General features: G+C 47.1%; 6 protein-coding genes and 1 non-coding gene across 7 annotated transcripts; 1 reads left to right on the top strand and 6 right to left on the bottom strand.

Annotated features, from left to right (window-relative positions):
* Nucleotides 1-7: 7 nt before the first annotated feature.
* V2V93DRAFT_t42 lies at nt 8-81 on the bottom strand. Its single transcript has one exon. It is a non-coding gene; the product is annotated as a tRNA-Met (tRNA).
* A 338-nt stretch (nt 82-419) lies between these two features.
* Nucleotides 420-1,425, top strand: V2V93DRAFT_371172 (transcription initiation factor IIA, gamma subunit, helical domain-containing protein). The gene is made up of 4 exons (XM_066910442.1): nt 420-641; nt 727-768; nt 856-901; nt 967-1,425. The coding sequence occupies exons 1-4, from the start codon at nt 601-603 to the stop codon at nt 1,174-1,176; spliced, it is 339 nt and encodes a 112-aa protein (XP_066765457.1). The 5' UTR covers nt 420-600; the 3' UTR covers nt 1,177-1,425.
* Nucleotides 1,348-2,588, bottom strand: V2V93DRAFT_371170 (DnaJ domain-containing protein). Its single transcript, XM_066910441.1, has 2 exons — nt 1,967-2,588; nt 1,348-1,908 (listed from the first exon to the last, which is right to left on the bottom strand). The coding sequence occupies exons 1-2, from the start codon at nt 2,388-2,390 to the stop codon at nt 1,439-1,441; spliced, it is 894 nt and encodes a 297-aa protein (XP_066765456.1). The 5' UTR covers nt 2,391-2,588; the 3' UTR covers nt 1,348-1,438.
* A 61-nt stretch (nt 2,589-2,649) lies between these two features.
* V2V93DRAFT_371168 (fructose-1,6-bisphosphatase class 1/Sedoheputulose-1,7-bisphosphatase) lies at nt 2,650-4,097 on the bottom strand. Its single transcript, XM_066910440.1, has one exon. The coding sequence runs from the start codon at nt 4,041-4,043 to the stop codon at nt 2,994-2,996; it is 1,050 nt and encodes a 349-aa protein (XP_066765455.1). The 5' UTR covers nt 4,044-4,097; the 3' UTR covers nt 2,650-2,993.
* Nucleotides 4,098-4,254: 157 nt separating this feature from the next.
* On the bottom strand, nt 4,255-6,526 carry V2V93DRAFT_269655 (uncharacterized protein). The gene is made up of 2 exons (XM_066907165.1): nt 5,478-6,526; nt 4,255-5,402 (listed from the first exon to the last, which is right to left on the bottom strand). The coding sequence occupies exons 1-2, from the start codon at nt 6,235-6,237 to the stop codon at nt 4,507-4,509; spliced, it is 1,656 nt and encodes a 551-aa protein (XP_066765454.1). The 5' UTR covers nt 6,238-6,526; the 3' UTR covers nt 4,255-4,506.
* A 227-nt stretch (nt 6,527-6,753) lies between these two features.
* V2V93DRAFT_371162 (uncharacterized protein) lies at nt 6,754-12,056 on the bottom strand. The gene is made up of 5 exons (XM_066910439.1): nt 11,675-12,056; nt 9,590-11,615; nt 8,800-9,520; nt 8,460-8,732; nt 6,754-8,384 (listed from the first exon to the last, which is right to left on the bottom strand). The coding sequence occupies exons 1-5, from the start codon at nt 12,018-12,020 to the stop codon at nt 6,816-6,818; spliced, it is 4,935 nt and encodes a 1,644-aa protein (XP_066765453.1). The 5' UTR covers nt 12,021-12,056; the 3' UTR covers nt 6,754-6,815.
* A 1,312-nt stretch (nt 12,057-13,368) lies between these two features.
* On the bottom strand, nt 13,369-15,869 carry V2V93DRAFT_371160 (peptidase family M41-domain-containing protein). Its single transcript, XM_066910438.1, has 3 exons — nt 15,834-15,869; nt 14,705-15,756; nt 13,369-14,652 (listed from the first exon to the last, which is right to left on the bottom strand). The coding sequence occupies exons 2-3, from the start codon at nt 15,754-15,756 to the stop codon at nt 13,641-13,643; spliced, it is 2,064 nt and encodes a 687-aa protein (XP_066765452.1). The 5' UTR covers nt 15,834-15,869; the 3' UTR covers nt 13,369-13,640.
* Between the last annotated feature and the right edge of the window lie 1,334 nt (nt 15,870-17,203).

The following is a 17,203-nucleotide window of genomic DNA, read 5'->3' as shown; positions in this document are numbered from 1 at the left end:
ATAATAGTGCCCCGGGTGGGAGTCGAACCCACGACCTTGAGATTATGAGACTCACGCTTTAACCAACTAAGCCACCAAGGCAGTTTTCTCCAAAAACTCAAATTTACCGTACCTGGATTAAAATCATATGCAGACATATTTATGCTATTATACCGTAAAGTTGAAACTATTCGAATAAATAGTGCACACTTCTATATATTGTTCTCTAAGATCGCATTACTTGCGTAATGAACAGAGTATAAAGAGCTTCCCTACTAGGCTTATAGGGACACTACTTATTTAAATTATTCTTTTGGAAATAGACGTCTTGCTGGTGTGTTTATGTAGCAAGTTGCATGGTGCTTTGAAGAGGCCGTGTGGATCCAGGTTAGGGTATAACATAGAGGGAGAGACTGAAGTCATAACTTCTTGAAGATATATATCCTACCAACCAACCTGTCTCGGCGATTTGTAATCACCAATAAGTAATCAATCGGCAACTTTGCAGCCTTAGTTCCGATTATTTTGCGATACTCCCAAGTCTGATCAAACGTAAAAAGAAATTTGCTAGAAACTTTTTGCAAGGAAATTTCTTGAAGGTTTGATCGGGGAGATTGGGAAATGAGTGGGAACGCATATTATGAGCTATACCGGCGAAGCAGGTACGATTAGTTCTTTTTATTTGAGATTCGGGAGTAGTTCTCTTGATTGTACTCTTTATAATGTATTAACGACGATTGTGATTAGCATTGGAGTTGCGTTAACTGATGCTTTGGATGAGTTGATCAAGTATGTATTGATCGTTGCCACCAATCAGGGCTTGATTATAACATGGTTTGATTATTCTACCTATTATTAACGTTGAATTTATCAAAGAGATTCAAAGATCCAGCCGCAGCTTGCGATGAAGATTTTGTCTACTGTATATACCTATATTCTATTCGATGATGTGTATATCGATGCAATTCTAATGAGACTCATATATAGTTTGATCGATGTATCACAGATATTCTTTCTGACCAAGCCAAAGCGACTAGATTATCATTTAAAGGACATCTTGATATTTACCGGTTTTGTGACGATGTATGGACGTTTATAATCAAAGATGTTCATTTCAAAATGGAAGGAAATGAGCAAGTAGTTGGTGAGAAGATCAAAATAGTGGCTTGTAATTATAAGAAACCTGGTGAGCCTTGATTTTGAAATCATTTTTAACTTTTTTTCTGCAATTGGTTTATATTGATTTCATTAAATCTTCAATTTTTGGTTCCTTTTGTTTGTGAGTTGGGTTATTGTAATGGGTTAATGATTAGGAAATGGGCCGGATTTACGTAAAATAGATTACTTCTCAAAACAAAGCGTTAATTTGCTTTCAATAAAAGTATATTTATATATTGATTATATACAGTTTGTTTACGCAATTGCATACATTGTGAAGTTATAAACGATTTAGGTATATTCATTTCTTTTTTTTTCTCTCAAGTTTACTCTGCGTTGCAAGAAATTCATTTTCATCAACATCTTGAGCGTCCTTCGTCTTTTTCTTTTTTGGCGCTGCATATTTGCTTTCCAGATCATCGAGAAATGAACCCATTCGATCTTGATTTCGTTTTCTAATCAGAGCAGCTAAATCGTCCTCATCCTTAACTTTATTATGGTCTTTTCCTAGTATTTCTTTGGCCATTTCCGACGCTTCGAGTTCCTCCTTTTTAGCATTCTTCCGTCGTTTAGATTTTGAAGAAGAGGTCTCTGATGTATATGATTTGAAAGGTTTGACTATTTTTGAACCTATAGCTTCGTCGATTATCTGTCTGAAACGAGTTTCGTCTTCAAGCAGGTTGGAGTGGATTACGTTTTCGAAAACATAATCAAGGTTACCTTTAGACTCGGTATAGTATCTCAGAATATCCTCTTTCTCTTGCTCGGATCCTAAAGTAATTCGTTAGTTTGCGTCTATATATATATAACTATCTGGAAAAATGCGTACCTTGATACTCTATTTTATCGTCCTCAATCATTTCCTTTGTAACGGCTTTACCATACATATCATCATAAAACTCCTTCCATCCATACCCTTCCTCGCCAAACCCTTCGTCCCCTTCAACTCTTCCAGTCTCATCGTACCGTTTCCTCTTAGTTTCATCAGAAAGAACTCCGTAAGCATATACCAATTCCTGAAAATTCCTAAGAGCATCTTTATTATCATCTTGTTGATTGTTCTTATCAGGATGATGCACAAGTGCCAGCTTGCGATATGCCTTCTTGATCTCGGCCGCCGTGGCCGTCTTTGCTAGCCCAAGAACTTGATATAGATCAATCTCTGCTTGCTCAAGTTCCTCAAGTAACTCTTCCTCCCCGTCTTCCACATTCTTTTGTTTCGAGCTGCTCTCTTTTGCTGCTTTCTTCACCATCGCTATTGATCATGCAGTCAAAGGAAACAATACAGAACGCGACGCGTCTTCACGCCATTCGCCCGAGACGCGCAATACCCCCACTATCATAAAACCCCAACCCAAATAGCTTACACTTTTGCATTGATAATGGGTCTTGTGTTGAGCGGCTGATGGGCATAATGCGGGGAAAGAGGGCAATTGGGAACGGTCGGTCGGCCGGCCGGAGCATATGGATTCTTAGAATGGGGTGAGAAAGGGTTTATATTCCTACTATTAATTGGATGTCAAGTCATATATTTTTTGAAATGTTCTTCAACTAAGTGAGGCAGTTCAATGGATTGCCATACAGCGCCATCCGTAATCACAGTATAACAGTACCAAAACAAAGACTACTAAAAAAAAAATATAAAGACAAATCACTGGGACCAACCGAGCCAATTATACAAAGAGAGCAGTACTTAATACATATAAAAAGAGACACTATTCCTCAAAAGATAGCAGACTATCTGCAGGACAAGTTCGATTGATGCAAGGTGAGAAAAATAAACAAAAAAGAAGGAAAATTATGCAACCAAAAGAAAAGACAGGCGGGGAGCAAAAAAGTGAACGGCGAAAAATCAATTAAGCATCATGCTTTTTGTAGGAGTCAATGACCTTTTGAACCTCGAGCTCGGAGCCAAGGAAGATTCCACTGCGCGAGTGGATGTGCTCGGGCACCATATCGAGGATACGCTTGCGTCCATCGGTAGCGAGACCGCCGGCCTGCTCAACGAGGAAAGCCATGGGGAAGCACTCATAGAGGATTCTGAGCTTGCCGTTCTTACTCTTGGAGTCAGCCGGGTAGGCGAAGATGCCGCCGTAAAGGAGAGTACGATGCATGTCGGCGACCATAGAACCGATGTAGCGGGCCGAGTAGGGCTTTGAACCCTCAGCGGGATATTTGAGAGAATGAAAGTACTCTTGAGTGGGTTTGTCCCAGAAAACGGTGTTACCCTCGTTCGCCGAGTAGATTGCGCGCTTCTTGGGGATCTTCATGTCGGGGTGAGTGAGGATGAACTCGCCGAGAGCTGAGTCGAGAGTGAAGCCATTGACTCCGTTGCCGGTGGTGAGAACCAAGTTAGCAGACGCACCGTACATTGTGTATCCGGCAGCGACCATCTCAGTACCGGGACGGAGGACATCGGCGACAGTGCCGGAGGAACCGGGCTGGATCTTGTAGACGCCAAAGATAGTGCCGACGGAGACACCGGCATCAAGGTTGGAAGAGCCATCAATAGGATCGCAGACTACGCAGTACTTTCCATCACCGTCAAAGACGATAATTTCATCCTGCTCCTCAGAGACAAGAACCTTGACTTTGCCAGAGGCACGCATGGCGTTGATAAAGATCTCGTCGCCGATGACGTCCAGCTTCTTCTGGTCATCACCGGTCGAGTTAGTAGCGCCGGCGAGGCCGATGAGGTTGACAAGGGTTGCACGACGGATGTTGTGCGAGATGAATTTGAAGGCAAACTGGAGCGAATTGAGGAGGAGGGTGAAGTCACCAGTGGTTTCAGTCTGTACGCGAGACTGCTCATCAAGGATGAAGCGGGTGAGAGTGACGATGTCGGTCTTGATTTCGTTAATAGCGTCGCCGCCATCGGGGCCGGAGGTAGCGAATCCGTTGGACATTGTGGAAAGAACGAGGTGAAGGGAAGTGGTGGAGAAGAGAGGATGATGGTGGAGAAGAGAGAAGCAGAAATGAGGGTTGAGGGTGGGATGAGTTTATAAGGCGAGGTGGGGTCGCGCAGACGGAAGCAGCCCTGCTTATGTCACCCACCTTTCACAAATACGGACAACGCAGAGTCTGGAGAAAATCTATACTATTTTACGCTGAATAGCGATTATTCAGATTCTATTGCGCTGAATTCACTTGCTTATATTCTCTTTGCTCGTTATATACTTGCCAATCCCTCCGCGACCTTATCGTATCCCACCCTAGAGTCCTGCCGGCCGCCCATCGGAAACATGCCCGAGCTCGGCTGCCTGCCCGTTCTCGTGCGGGCGTTCCCGGGCTATGACTTATGTAATTATTTAAGTTTATAGTCACGTGCATAGATACTCGATACAATACATTGTCGACAAAAGTTGTCCTCTACACATAACTCGCCAGGTCGCCTCCGTCCACCTCGATCTGTGTAAGCCCGTTACCCATAAACCTGAACGAGTTGCTGCTGCGATACTCGATGTTGAAGTCCTCTCCTCGAATAGTCGCAAGCAGGTCTTTGTAATGCAGTATGCTGCCCGCATACATGCTTGTCACTCGCCCGTTCCTCTTATACCACGACACGCAACCGCTCGTCCACACTGTTCGCTTTAAAAACTCCTGTGTGTATTCGTTATAGTCTTTCAATGCGCGCTGGTTTACTGTCACTGACTTGATATCTTCGCGTGCAATCTTGTGCGCCCAATCTAAGATATAATCAATCGTCCACTTCATAACCGATAGTAGCGAACCGTGACCAATCGGACAGTTAGGCCCGTTTACGATGAAATAATTTGGCATCTCTGGTGCGCAAGTACTCAGGTATGCCTCAGGATGGTCGGCCCAGAGTTTGTCTAGATTTGCGCCGTTGCGACCAGAGTGCGCCCATTTGGGTTTGTACGAGACATCAAACCCAGTTGCGCAAATTATCGAATCGAGCTTGATTTCGCGGCCGTCCTTAAGTACGAGTCCATCTGCAGTGATGTGGTCGATCCCCGTAAATTCCACGTCAACGTGCGGCTCAGTCAGTGCCTCGAGGTATCCGTCTCCCGGTGTAAGTCGGCGACAACCCACTTTCCAATCCGGGATCAATTTGCTGCACAGTTCTTCGTCATAATTGAGGCGCTTCCTCATGATTTCGGTAAATGCTTCTGGAGCGGCCAGTTGTTGCGGCGTGCCATTAATCAGAGCGTAAAAAAAGTTGTTGAACTCGTGCTCTATGCGGTGGCGGTATTCGTGAAAGTATTCGGGGTCATTTCGAAACCTTTCTTTTTCTTCCTCCGTATCTGTATACCGATGTTAGCTGGAAAAAAAAACCAGATGGAAAAGAAAAGATAATAATCAGGGTATAAGGCACCTACACTGGAAGTTCTCGCCGGTCTTGGTCAGATGCGCTGCGTAACCTGAGCTGATCCAGGTAGGATTGCGCAAAAGATTTACCAGATAGCTAGCCTCCTTTGCAATTTGCGGCACGATCTGAATAGCAGAGGATCCGTTGCCTATGACAGCCACTCGCTCGCCGGCATAAGAATGGTTCTCGTCCCATGACACGGTGTGCACGAGATGGCCCTTGAAATCGGAAAGACCTTTGATATCGGGATAGTTCCACTTATTGAGGAGACCGGACCCATCGACAAAGATGTCCGCCTGTTCGACGGATTGGCTGCCATCTTTCTTCGATGTCGTGATGTCCCACTTGCCTGCGTCGTCGTCCCAGGCAACCTTTGTGATTCGGCTTTCAAATTGCACATGCTTGTCAAGATTATATTTATTAGTCGTGCGCGTGATGTAGCCGAGGATCTCCTTTGCGCCGACGTAGAAGCTCGACCAGTCCGGGTTAGGCTCGAACATGAAGGTATAGATATGAGCGGGCACGTCGCAGGCGGCTCCAGCGTACTTGTTTTCGTACCACGTTCCGCCGACTTTGTCATTCTTTTCATGAATCACGAGCTCGATCTCATCTTCGCACTTGAGCGCGTGCTGGATCTTGTGAGCGAGCATGAGTCCGGAATAGCCTGCACCTGCGCATACAATCTTTAGCTTGCGCGCTGCAAAGAGAGGCTGCTCGAGGATGGGGACCCAGTTCTGAGGCTTTTGCTGTGAGGTTTCTGCGATAGTCATGATGATGTTTGAAGATTAGTATTCGTCGCGAAGATTAGCATTCGTCGAGACATTAGGACGGTATTTATACACGTCTGCTATGATATGAGCGGGGTTAGAATGACTGCGAAGACTGTGCTCAAAAAGGCACGGTATATGTCCACGCCTTCCGATCAGAGTGTCCGCCTCTTCCGATGACCTGTCTTCTTATCCTAGTCCGCTTTTGTGTGCTTCTTCACTGCTTGTTGCTCTTGTTTCTCTTGTTTCTCTTTATTTCTCTAATTCCTCGCCTGCTCGTGGTTCTCGACAAGACGCATCATCCGGTACAGTTTCCTCATCTTCGTTCTGTCCTCTAATCTCCGATTGCAATCCATCTGCTCATTGACTTATTTGTTGTCCGCAACGCCCATCACTCGAGATCGCCGTCGATCTGCCACGCGTTTTGACAGCAACAGTGCGGGGTTAGATCACGTGATGTATCTGCTGCGTGCTTGCCTGTTACAGTACCAATCGAATAATAATTACTACGGCTATCAATTAGCAGTTCTCATATCTGTTCATTACCACTCGACAATTAAATTTCTCATACACTTAAAAAGCTATTGCGTCTCCTCTCGTCGCCGCTTCTGTGTCTCTCCGCTCTCTCCAGGCGTCCCTGGCGCTGATCCTGCTCCTTCATCCTCACGTACCCGCTTAGTGCCCTGCGCGCTAGCCTCGTCACTACTTGAACCTCCCGTAGCGCTTGTATTTGTCACTACCTTTTGCTGCGGCTGCTGTGCCTGTGCTGCTGGTGCTGCAGATTCTCCCGCACCGCCCGGCCGCATCAACTGTGGCCCTCGTCGAACTGCTCCCGGCTGCAGATGCTGCATCACTTGGTTGAGCGGTCCTCCCGGTCTCACATGCTGTACTCCCGGCCGCTGCAGCGTAGGTAGCTGCGACTGCCTAGCTGCTACCCGCGGCTGTGCACCCACATTAGCTACCGGCCCTGTAGGAACATTTACGGCTGTCTGCTCGGCACTCGTAGGCGCAGTACCGGGCTGTGGAGCGCTACCCGCAATCGAGTGAATCGCCGGTCTCGGGAGTTGTCGTGCGCCCCCTGGCTGTTGATGCGCTGGTGCTGCCCCCTGAATATGCAGAGTTTTAGATACCTGCGACTGCTGAGCCGCAGTCTCTGGTGTGGCCGCAGCCGTCGTCGTCGTAGCGGCAGTACTCACTTGAGTTGGCGTATTTGGCCGCGATGTCGAAGGAACAAACGCAGCAGCCTGAGGTGACATATTGCGCTGCTGCTGTTGTGCCCGAGATGGTGCCAGGTGCTGACCCTTGATCCTCTCGAGCTCCTGCTGTGCCGCCGCCTTATCCGCCTCTGCCTTCTCCGCCTTGCGCTGTAGCAACATATTCCGCATCCCGGCTTCTTTCTCGGCAGCCGCTCTCGTAGCCTTAACCGCTTCGCTCCTTTGCGCCTCAAGTTCCTTCACTTTGGCTCCCAGCGCTGCTTCGAGCTCAGCTTTGTGCTTCGCCTCCAGCTCGGCTTTTAGAGCTTCGTACTTGGCCGCTTTATTACCATCGCTGGAGCCTTCACCGGCACTCGAAGACGCATTTGCTGCTGCAGCTGTTGCTGCCGCTGCCGTCGCCTTTGCCGCCTCTGTCTCAGCCTTTGCATTTTCAAGTTCTTTCTTCACCTTGGCAAGTTCGTCGCCAAGTGCGGCATTCTCAGCCGTCAGGGTCTGCACTTTCTCCTCTGCAGTCGCAAGTTGAGTCGTCAATTCTGCAATCCTCTTCTCCAGATCTGCTGTCTTCGCCTCTACTTCGGCTGGTGCAGCACTCACAGCAGAAGTATCCGCAGGTGTACCAGTCGTAGACATCGTAGGCGTCGCGGCCAAGGAAGGAACCTGCGATACTGCCTGAGGTGGACCTTGTAATCTAGCCACTTCAAGTTGCTTCTCCTTAACCTCGATCGCACTCTTAATCTTTGCTGCCTCTTGTTCTAGAGTGCTGATCCGCACTGTGTATTCCTCGCTACTCTTTTTCAGCTCTTCAATCTCTTTATTCTTCTCGGCTTCCGTCGTCTGGAACTTCTCAACTTCGGCTCTGCGATCGTCGCGCAATGCCTTTAGTCGCTTATTAAATTCCGTACGAAGACGGTCAAATTTGCCAACTTGCTGTTCAACCTATATTCATATCCTTGGTTAGACAAATCTCGTCTTGAAATTATAAAACATTCTCACAAAAGGAAAAACTCTTACAGCAGCCTTCTCCGTCTCAACGGCCTTGTTAGCGGCCTCCAAATCGGACTTAATTTTAGTCATTTCTTCCTCTTTACTTTTGATGTATTCTTCCTTTTCAGAGACAGCTTTTGAAAGCTCAGTCTGAAGCTGGGCGAGTGCCTCATCTTTCTGTCTGGTCACATTCTGTGCTTCGATCTTGAGCGCGTCACGCTCCGCCGTCACCGTCTTGATTTCAGACTTCACTTTCTCAACTTCCTCCTTCAAGTTTTGCAACTCAACCGGATCAGCACGCTAAAAGATACAATATTAGACTATTTCCCAGACTTATGCTTTTTAATTTTTTTGAAAGAATACTCACCTCGTATTTATGCAAAATCTGCTGTGTCCGATTCTTCCATCTCTCGTTATCCTCTTCCAAAATCTTGATTCTCGCCTGCTTAGCCTCAACTTCAGCTGATGTATTCGCCAGCTTATCTTCCAAAGGCTGGATCTTTGCTTTGAGACTCTCAATCGTCTCTTCCAATCCCTTGGCCTTCGCAGAAATCCTTTTAGACTCTTCACGTAGAGTAGAATTACTCTCGCGTAGGATATTAATATCATTAACTTTCTTGAGCAATTCGTCATATTCAGCCGCCTGTTTGGGCGCATTCACAGACATTTCGCGCTCAGCGGCGAGCTGCACGCGCACGTCGTCAAGTTCGGCAGTCGTATGATCAAGTTTTTGCTGTAATCGGCGCGATTCTTGTATCTTGCTCTCGAGCTGTGCGTCAACAAGTTCTTTCTCGTTGCGAAGGAACTTGATTATCTCTCGCATATCCTCGGCCGCATCGTCAACCAAACCTGCGGCTTGCTGCACTCCCGAACCGTCATCAACATCAGTTTCTTGGGTGCTGCCTGCACCCACAGCAGGAGTTGGCGTGTCTGGCACTGATACAAGAGCTGGAGACGTGGTCGCACGGTTAGGAGTACCGCGAACCGGAGTACCAGGTGCTCGCTGCTTCTGAACTCGCGACACCTGCGCACTGAGCGATTCGAACCGGTTGAGCAGCAACTTGTTCTGCTCTACCAAATTTTCACATCTAATAAAATTATTAAATATTGTTAGACAAGCTCAAAGTATATCCGCAGAAGATTAATGTTAGTCTTACCTCTTCTTAAGTTCCTCAATTTCACTCTCGTAGGTAACTCGTTGAGCCTCCCAGCTGCTCTGGTTACTCTCCAACTCACTTGTCGCACGCTCTGCCTTTTGACGCATCGAATTAACAAGCTCAGCATTCTCTTTAATACTAGTACGCAACCGCTGTGCCTCCTGTGCAGCTGCCGCATGCTTGACGAGTTCGGCCTCGTAATTGCTCTGTGACTCCTTTGTAATATTAGCTTGGCGTCTGATATCGTTTTGTAACGCACGAATAGAGGCATGGAGACGCGACTCGGCCGTCTTGGTCTGCTCAAGCTGCTGCTTGAGATCCGCAATTGCCGCGTCGTGTTCGCGAGAGCTTTGAACGCTTGCATCCTGCGCTTTTGAAAGATCAGAATTAGCCTCAGCGAGCTGCGTCGATAGCCGCTGAACTTCTGACTTGAGAGACTCAATCGAGGCGGACTTGCTGGTAAGCTGCTCCTCGACTGTAGTCTTGTATTGGTCATGCGTCGCGTTCATTGACTCAAGTGCGTCCTCGGCGGCCTTGGCAATACCAGTCAAATGCTCGACCGTATCCTTCGTAGTCTCGAGCTCGGCACGCGCAGAATCAAGCGACGCCTTAAGTTGGACAATTTCAGTCTCGAGCGAGCGCGTAACACTGAAACTGTCGTCCTCAATCTGTCGCTGGAACAGCTTAGCTTTCTCTTCCGCCGCTGCGAGAGAAGTCGTAAGCTCTTTGATCTTAACCGATAGTTCGTTTTCGTATTTCTTGGACTGCGCAAGAAGCTCTTTAGTCGTAACAAGCTCTTGCGAGATACTCTCAATCTTGTCGGAAAACTCCTTAGCTTGCTTCTCCAACTTATCTGTGACTTCCTTGACCTCAAATTCGCGTCGCGTAGTAATATTTCGCACATTGGCAGTCTCATCCTCAAGCTTGTTCTTCGTTTGCACCAGCTCAGACTCAAGACTTTCAACTTGCGCAATCAGGCGCGAGCGCACTTCGTTATCAGACTTCTCACGCTCTGCCTCAATCGACTGAAGATAAGTGATCATTTCAGTCAACCTCGTGCGTTCACCTGCCAGTGACTCATTCTCTGCAGTAAGCCGCTGTTTAACGGTCTCAAACAACGACTTCTCTGCCTTCAAGTTCGCCGTCTGCGATCGAAGCGTCTCAAGTGAACTCTTGACCACCGTCATCTCGTTCGCAACCTGCTGGGTGATGGTCTCCTGCCGAGTCGCAGTTTCCTGCACCTGAGCAATACGAGTCTGCAAAGTCTCATTTTCCTTTTTGGTCATTGCGTAATTATCAGTCATGATCTTTAACCGCTCGGCAGACAGCTCAAGCTGTGTATGCGCACGGCCAATCTCCTGCTGCATCGTTGATCGTTCATCAGAAATGCGCGTCAATTGCTCGTTGATCGATTTGAGATCAGCAGCGGCTTCGGTGCGGTAGGCATTATACTGCGACTGAAGATCTGCATACTCAGTCTCAACCTGAGCAAGTTTTGCTGATGCAGTATCGTACTTCGCCACCGCTTCGTCGTACGTTGTCTTTGGCACCGAGTTTATGTCGACTGATCGCTGCGACGACTGCTGCAGCTGTTGCTCATTCCCAGAAATCATATCTCTAAACATATCACGCTCACGCTGATAGGAATCCATCTTCGTCTTCGTGCGCTTAAGCTCAGCATCGAGATTGTCAATGATCTTCTGCTTCTCATCAATAGCAGCGGCTTCCAAATTCTCCATACGGCGACGAGTCTCTGCTTCCTCATGCTCGAGCTTGCTTCCTAGTTCGCGCGTCACGCGAAGTAAGTTTTGATTCTGCTGTTGCAACTCAACTATATTCTTAAATGTAACCAGACGTTCAGAGATAAGTGCACTGGTATCGGATTCACCGATGCTAGCCGTCGATGTAGCTTCGATCAGCTTGCGTAATTCTGACATTTCAGCTGGCGATAGCGGGCCAGCGCCTGTAATGTGAGACTGCAACTCAATAGCGAGCTGCTGTACCTGTCGCGAAAGATCGTGCACCTCTGCAATTCATGAATTAGCCCTTGCAGTTACATATACAGCCAGAAGAATTAAAACTCACGTTGACGATAAATATGAACTTCACGTTGCTCATCAGCAAGCTTATCACTCAATTCTTCTACTTCAGCATCTGCCTCTTCCTTCTCACGCTCAGTTTCATCAAGCAAAGTCGACATTTCTGCTATTTCACTCTTGAGCCTCAAAGCTTCTTCTCGCTCGGCCTGGATAATCGGCGCACGCACTTCAAGATCCTGAATGAGATCGTCAAAATTTTGCTGTAAAGACTTGTTGCGTCGACGTTCATGCTCAAGCTGGTGCTTCGCTTTCATGAAATCTGTGTAGAGCTGTGTAAGCGAAATCCCGCTCTTCTGTACCTGTGCAATTGCATGCGCGGAGGGCGAAAACATGGCAACTGGTGATATGGTCTCGCCGGCTACACTACGAAGTGGCGTTGCGGGGTTACCAGACGACTCTTGTTGTTGCTGCTGCTGCTGCTGCTGCTGCTGTAACAGTTCCTGTTCAGCATGCAGGTTCTCGAGCTCGGTTTCCAGGGCGGCAAGCTTGGTCTCGATCTGATCCGCACGCTCTGTCTCCTTTTCGGCAATTGCCTGCCAACTAGCGGCCATCTGACCCTCGCGCGCGCGCTCGCTTTCGATTGCCTCTTCGAGCTCGACGACGCGCTGTCTCGCTTCGTTTGTGGAACGTTCCCAAAGAGAGGCAAGTCTCTGCTGACTGGCCATCTCCTTGCGAAATCCCTCCTCCATTTCAGCGTTTGTGTCAGTCAGACTCTTAATTTTGCCAAGTGCGGTTTCGAGACTTCTACTCAACTCCTCGACGCGCGAGGTCAGCGCTTCTTTAGCGCTCGTGACACTTGCGAGGTCGGCATGGGTTGTGTCGAGTTCTGTCTGCAATCGGGAGATCTGAGCTGATTTGTCTTTACGAAAGGAACTGAATTCAGTTGACTTGGCTGAGAGCTCAGAGTCAAGCCATTGGTTATTGTTTTTTAGCAGCTCGATTTCTTGCGAGAGATTTTGTTCACGAAACTATATAACCCTTCGTTAGATTATCCGTCGTCAACCAAATGGTATAGATCATACTTTAGATTTCAATTTCTCAGCCTCAGCCTGCTGCAATTTGTTCTCAAGCTCAACAACAACCTTGCGGGTTTCCTGAAATCTAGACTGCAGGTTCTCAAAATCGCCATTAAGAGTCGCGAGTTCCTTATTTTTCCGATCAAGAGCTTCAGTCATTCGTCTATGTTCGGATCCATCAATCTGAGCGCTTTCCACGGCCGAAGACATTGCGCTTTTTGTTGTTGATGGGTGACTGCCGTCGGAAAAATGTGCGAGATCAGAAAAATCAAAACAAGAGCCAATTAGGTGGGTTTGCAGTTACTGATCGCGAATCACAATAAACAAATCCAAAGCTATATATACTCAATATAAAAAATAAACGGCAAGCCAATTACTAAATAACTGAAACGGTGTAAAGCCCGAAGCGCGGACTGGAGCGGTGCTACTGTGAGGGTTACCAGATAGGTTTTTGGTTGATGATGAGAGAGCAATCACTCAGCCTAAAAACCTTGAAACTCTAATTTGGCTTGATTTCTGAACTGCTGGAGAATCCACTATACTTAGCAGGGTATTTGCTTTGATTAAATGATAAATAGCAATAAATTGAATAAAAGCTTCATCTTTTATTAAATTCATACTAACTGAACACATAAACGGATAAGGAGTATATAATATGCTATAATTATGGAAAAAAAACTAGTATTCGGGTTATGTATTTACAGAAACAAAAGCTAAACTAATCCGCAGTATGTGCTTTAAATAACAGACAAAAAGCACACAGTGAGACAATGAGACAAGGGAATCAACACCAGTATTACACGCCAAGTTTCCTATTTCCTTTTCAACTTCTTCTTTGAAAAAGATGAAAAAACCGAAATCGGATCAAGAGAACTTATAACAGACAATTAAGACAAATCGCAGAAATCTTATAATAAAAAATCAGGCAGAAAATTGCTAACTACGAGCACGAGCAACCGGTGCCGGCGCGGGTAGCAAGCCGCCGGCCGAAGACGGCTTCTCGACAATCTCATTCGTCTTCTTTGTTGGCAAGGGCTTCTCGGGCTTCTCACCCCTCACAGCGCGCTCAATATCCTGCCGATCCAGAGTTTCGTATTCAATCAAAGCCTCAGCCAGACGCTTGAGTTCGACGCTTCGGTCACGAAGTAATTTTTGCGCACGATCCTCCGAGGTCTGCAACACATTGCGAATTTCAGATTCAGCAATCTCGCGCGTCGTCGCAGACCACTGGTTCCAATCCTCAGAAAGCTCCACCGGTCCGACTTTCTCCGACATACCGTAGCTAGCAACCATCGCGCGTGCGACTTTGGTCGCCTGCCGCAAGTCACTCGAACATCCCGAAGTGACATTCTCAACACCGTTGATGAGCTCCTCTGCAGCCTTACCCCCCATACAGACGTCAATCTGCGCCAAAATCTCTTTCTTGCTCTGACTGTACTTATCCATCTCAGGAAGTTGGAAGGTTACACCGAGCGCCCGGCCACGCGGAAGAATCGTAGCCTTGTAAAGAGCGGTAGCGCCGGGAGTATACATCGCCATAAGCGCATGTCCCGCTTCATGATACGCAGTGAGGCGCTTCGAGTCCTCAGTGAGCACCATCGTCGTCTTTTCGGCTCCCATCAAGATCTTATCCTTTGCCCACTCAAAATGGGCAGTGTCGACGGCGACAGCATCTTGTCGCGAAGCATAGATGGCTGCCTGGTTGACGAGGTTCTGGAGATCGGCGCCAGAGAAACCGGGAGTGCCACGAGCAATGGCGTCGACGTCGACGGATTTGCTGGTGGTGACGTTCTTCATGTGGTGACGCAAGATGGCAATACGGCCGCGCACATCGGGAAGATCAACATTTACAATCTTGTCAAAACGACCGGGCCGAGTGAGAGCGGGGTCAAGTAGATCAGGAAAATTAGTTGCGGCGATGAAGATAACGCCCGTAGTTTGCGAAAATCTGTAGATAATGTCAGCACAACACGGCAGAAAAAAAAAATAACGGAGCTCACCCATCAAGATCAACGAGAAGCTGGTTCAATGTCTGCTTAACATAAGCCTGATCACGCGAGTTCCTCTTTCCTCCAATAGCATCAAGTTCATCGATAAAGACAATACTAGGCGCCTTCGCCTTCGCTGCAGCAAAGAGTTCACGTACACGCTTAGCACCGACACCAACGTACATTTCGTCAAACTCAGAGCCACTCATAAAGAAAAAAGGAACACCGGCTTCGCCAGCAACTGCTCGCGCAAGCAAAGTCTTTCCCGTTCCCGGTGGGCCGGTAAGAAGGACACCCTTGGGGAGACGACCACCAAGACCGGTGAACTTGGATGGGTCACGAAGAAAATCAACGACTTCCTCAAGATCAGCTCTAGCTTCGTCAACACCGTGGACGTCGGAGAAGCGTACGGTGGGCTGTGTGACGGATGTATCTCGATTTGCTTGAGGTGGTCCCTTGAGGAACGACGCAGACTCGGAGACAATGGAGATCATGACGATGACGAGGAAGGTTGAGAAACCAAAGGTGACGCCGAGACGAACGTATCGAAAAAGAAGTGATCCCTTTGCATCTTGAATAACAACATGAATAGGGTCGCCCTTGTTACCAGTGTTGCCTGCTCGCGACCACGAAGGCGGCATCATGACAGGCTCAGCGGCGCCGGCGCCAGTGGAAGCTGTGGCAGGAGAAGTAGCCGCGGCTTTGAGAGGCGAAGTTTGACCGGTACGAGAAAGAGCTTCGAGATAGTAAGCATCGCAGGTCTTGTTGCGAGCGATGGAGCGGTTCTGGTAGCGATCGATGACAAACTGCGGGTAGCCATGCTCGAGGAAGTCGGCGTAAAGATCTGCCTGGACATCTGGGTTGTTTTTTTGCAGATTTGCTTTCTCTTCCTTGGCATTGAGTATTCGCGCAGTTCTGCTCGAGATCTGTCGGACGCTGAATGGCACAGGCTTCGAGAACAGTCTGTGGACGGAGAAGGAGTGGGCGGTGGAGGTGATGAGCGGGGAGGCGGAGAGCGGCCGCAGCCGGCGGACGGCGGAAGATAGCAGCAAACGTGTGCTCATCTATAGTTGAAGAAGTGAGTATTCGAGCAAATATTACACAAAAGTATTATAGAAAATCAGTAAGACAGGCGACTTACGGTGAAGAGCAGGCACTTAAGTGGTCAGGAGCGGTCGGCGACGAGAATAACGTGAGCGTAGCTTCTGGAACTGCCCTACAAGCCCCTTTTGAAATTGTCAGCTGAGTAACCCTAAATAGATTTCCTAACCCTACTCGACTATAACCCGCCGCAAATTTTTCCTGCCTGCTTCTCCCTCTCTTCACATATCATCACTCTTTCGAGAGCGTTCGCTGGATTATACTGGTATGTTATCATTTCTCTGTTTTAAAAGTGAAGAGATGCGTGGATACAATGATGAGCCTTGAACAACGTCATAACTAGAGTCTGTGATTACTCATGATCCGAAATGCTTCGTCCTGAATATTAATCCTGCGTCGCTCTCTTGCTGAGTACGACTAACTGGCTCATAGTATTAACTCTGTTTACAGTCTGTATATCTTGTTTTAAATAAACAACTATGTCTCTGTTATAAAGAGATGTTGAAATTGTGAATGGGTATGTTCTCTTTGCTTTTTTGCACCATCTTAGAGCAGATTATTGTCATCTGATGAAGAACCTGATACTTGTTGGAATTACCGACTGAATCATTATGTCGAGACACTCTGGCACCTCTTCTGATCCAAATTATCTGCTCTTTGATGTTGCATGTTTCTATATTATGTCACAAAAGTGTTGAACTAACATCTGGTCTGATACGCAGTAGGTAAATATCCCTTGATTACTGTCTGTAGCGGTCGCGATATAAAAAATCTGATGAAGTTTTGCACTGGGCACTGACGCCTTTATTGGCGAGCCATGAGTCGAAATGCACGTTTAGTAGGCCTAGAAAACCTACGTGACTGATTTATTGTTTAATTGCTGCTGTACTATTGTATAAATGTCTAAAGCACGAGCTCATTCCCTTTTTTCTCCGTCTAGCTGTTGTACTTTTTGCTTTAATGAATTCTCTATTTTCTTCATACATATTTTTCTTTTGATTAGGTATGTACTTTGCTCACTTCCTTCTCTGAGACTGGCGAAATGATGAACTTTTAAACAAATTGACAAGCATATGTCGGAGTCTTCATTGACGATACCAATGCTCTGATTGCCAGATAATAAAGTAGTTAATTGTTGCTGACACGATGCAAAGATATAGTGATGCGAAATAAACTGCTCTTCCCTCCAAATTCTAGATCAAATGCTGATTCCTAATGATTCTAAGGTAAGCAAATATTTCAAGACAAAGGGAAATACACTACACTATACTACATAACGCTATGCTATACGATGATGAACAAATTTTATATCTCACGACGGTCGACTGCGCCATAAGATACTTGGCTATGATGAGATGGCCGGTGACTCGGCCCTTTTTACTGATATAGCAGCTATAGTAGTGTATTTAC

This window comes from Kockiozyma suomiensis (assembly GCF_038497685.1).
Source record: "Kockiozyma suomiensis strain NRRL Y-17356 unplaced genomic scaffold V2V93scaffold_8, whole genome shotgun sequence".
Lineage (NCBI taxonomy): Eukaryota > Fungi > Ascomycota > Lipomycetes > Lipomycetales > Lipomycetaceae > Kockiozyma > Kockiozyma suomiensis.
Note: the sequence above shows the minus strand (reverse complement) of the source record. Positions and strands in the feature narration are given on the sequence as shown.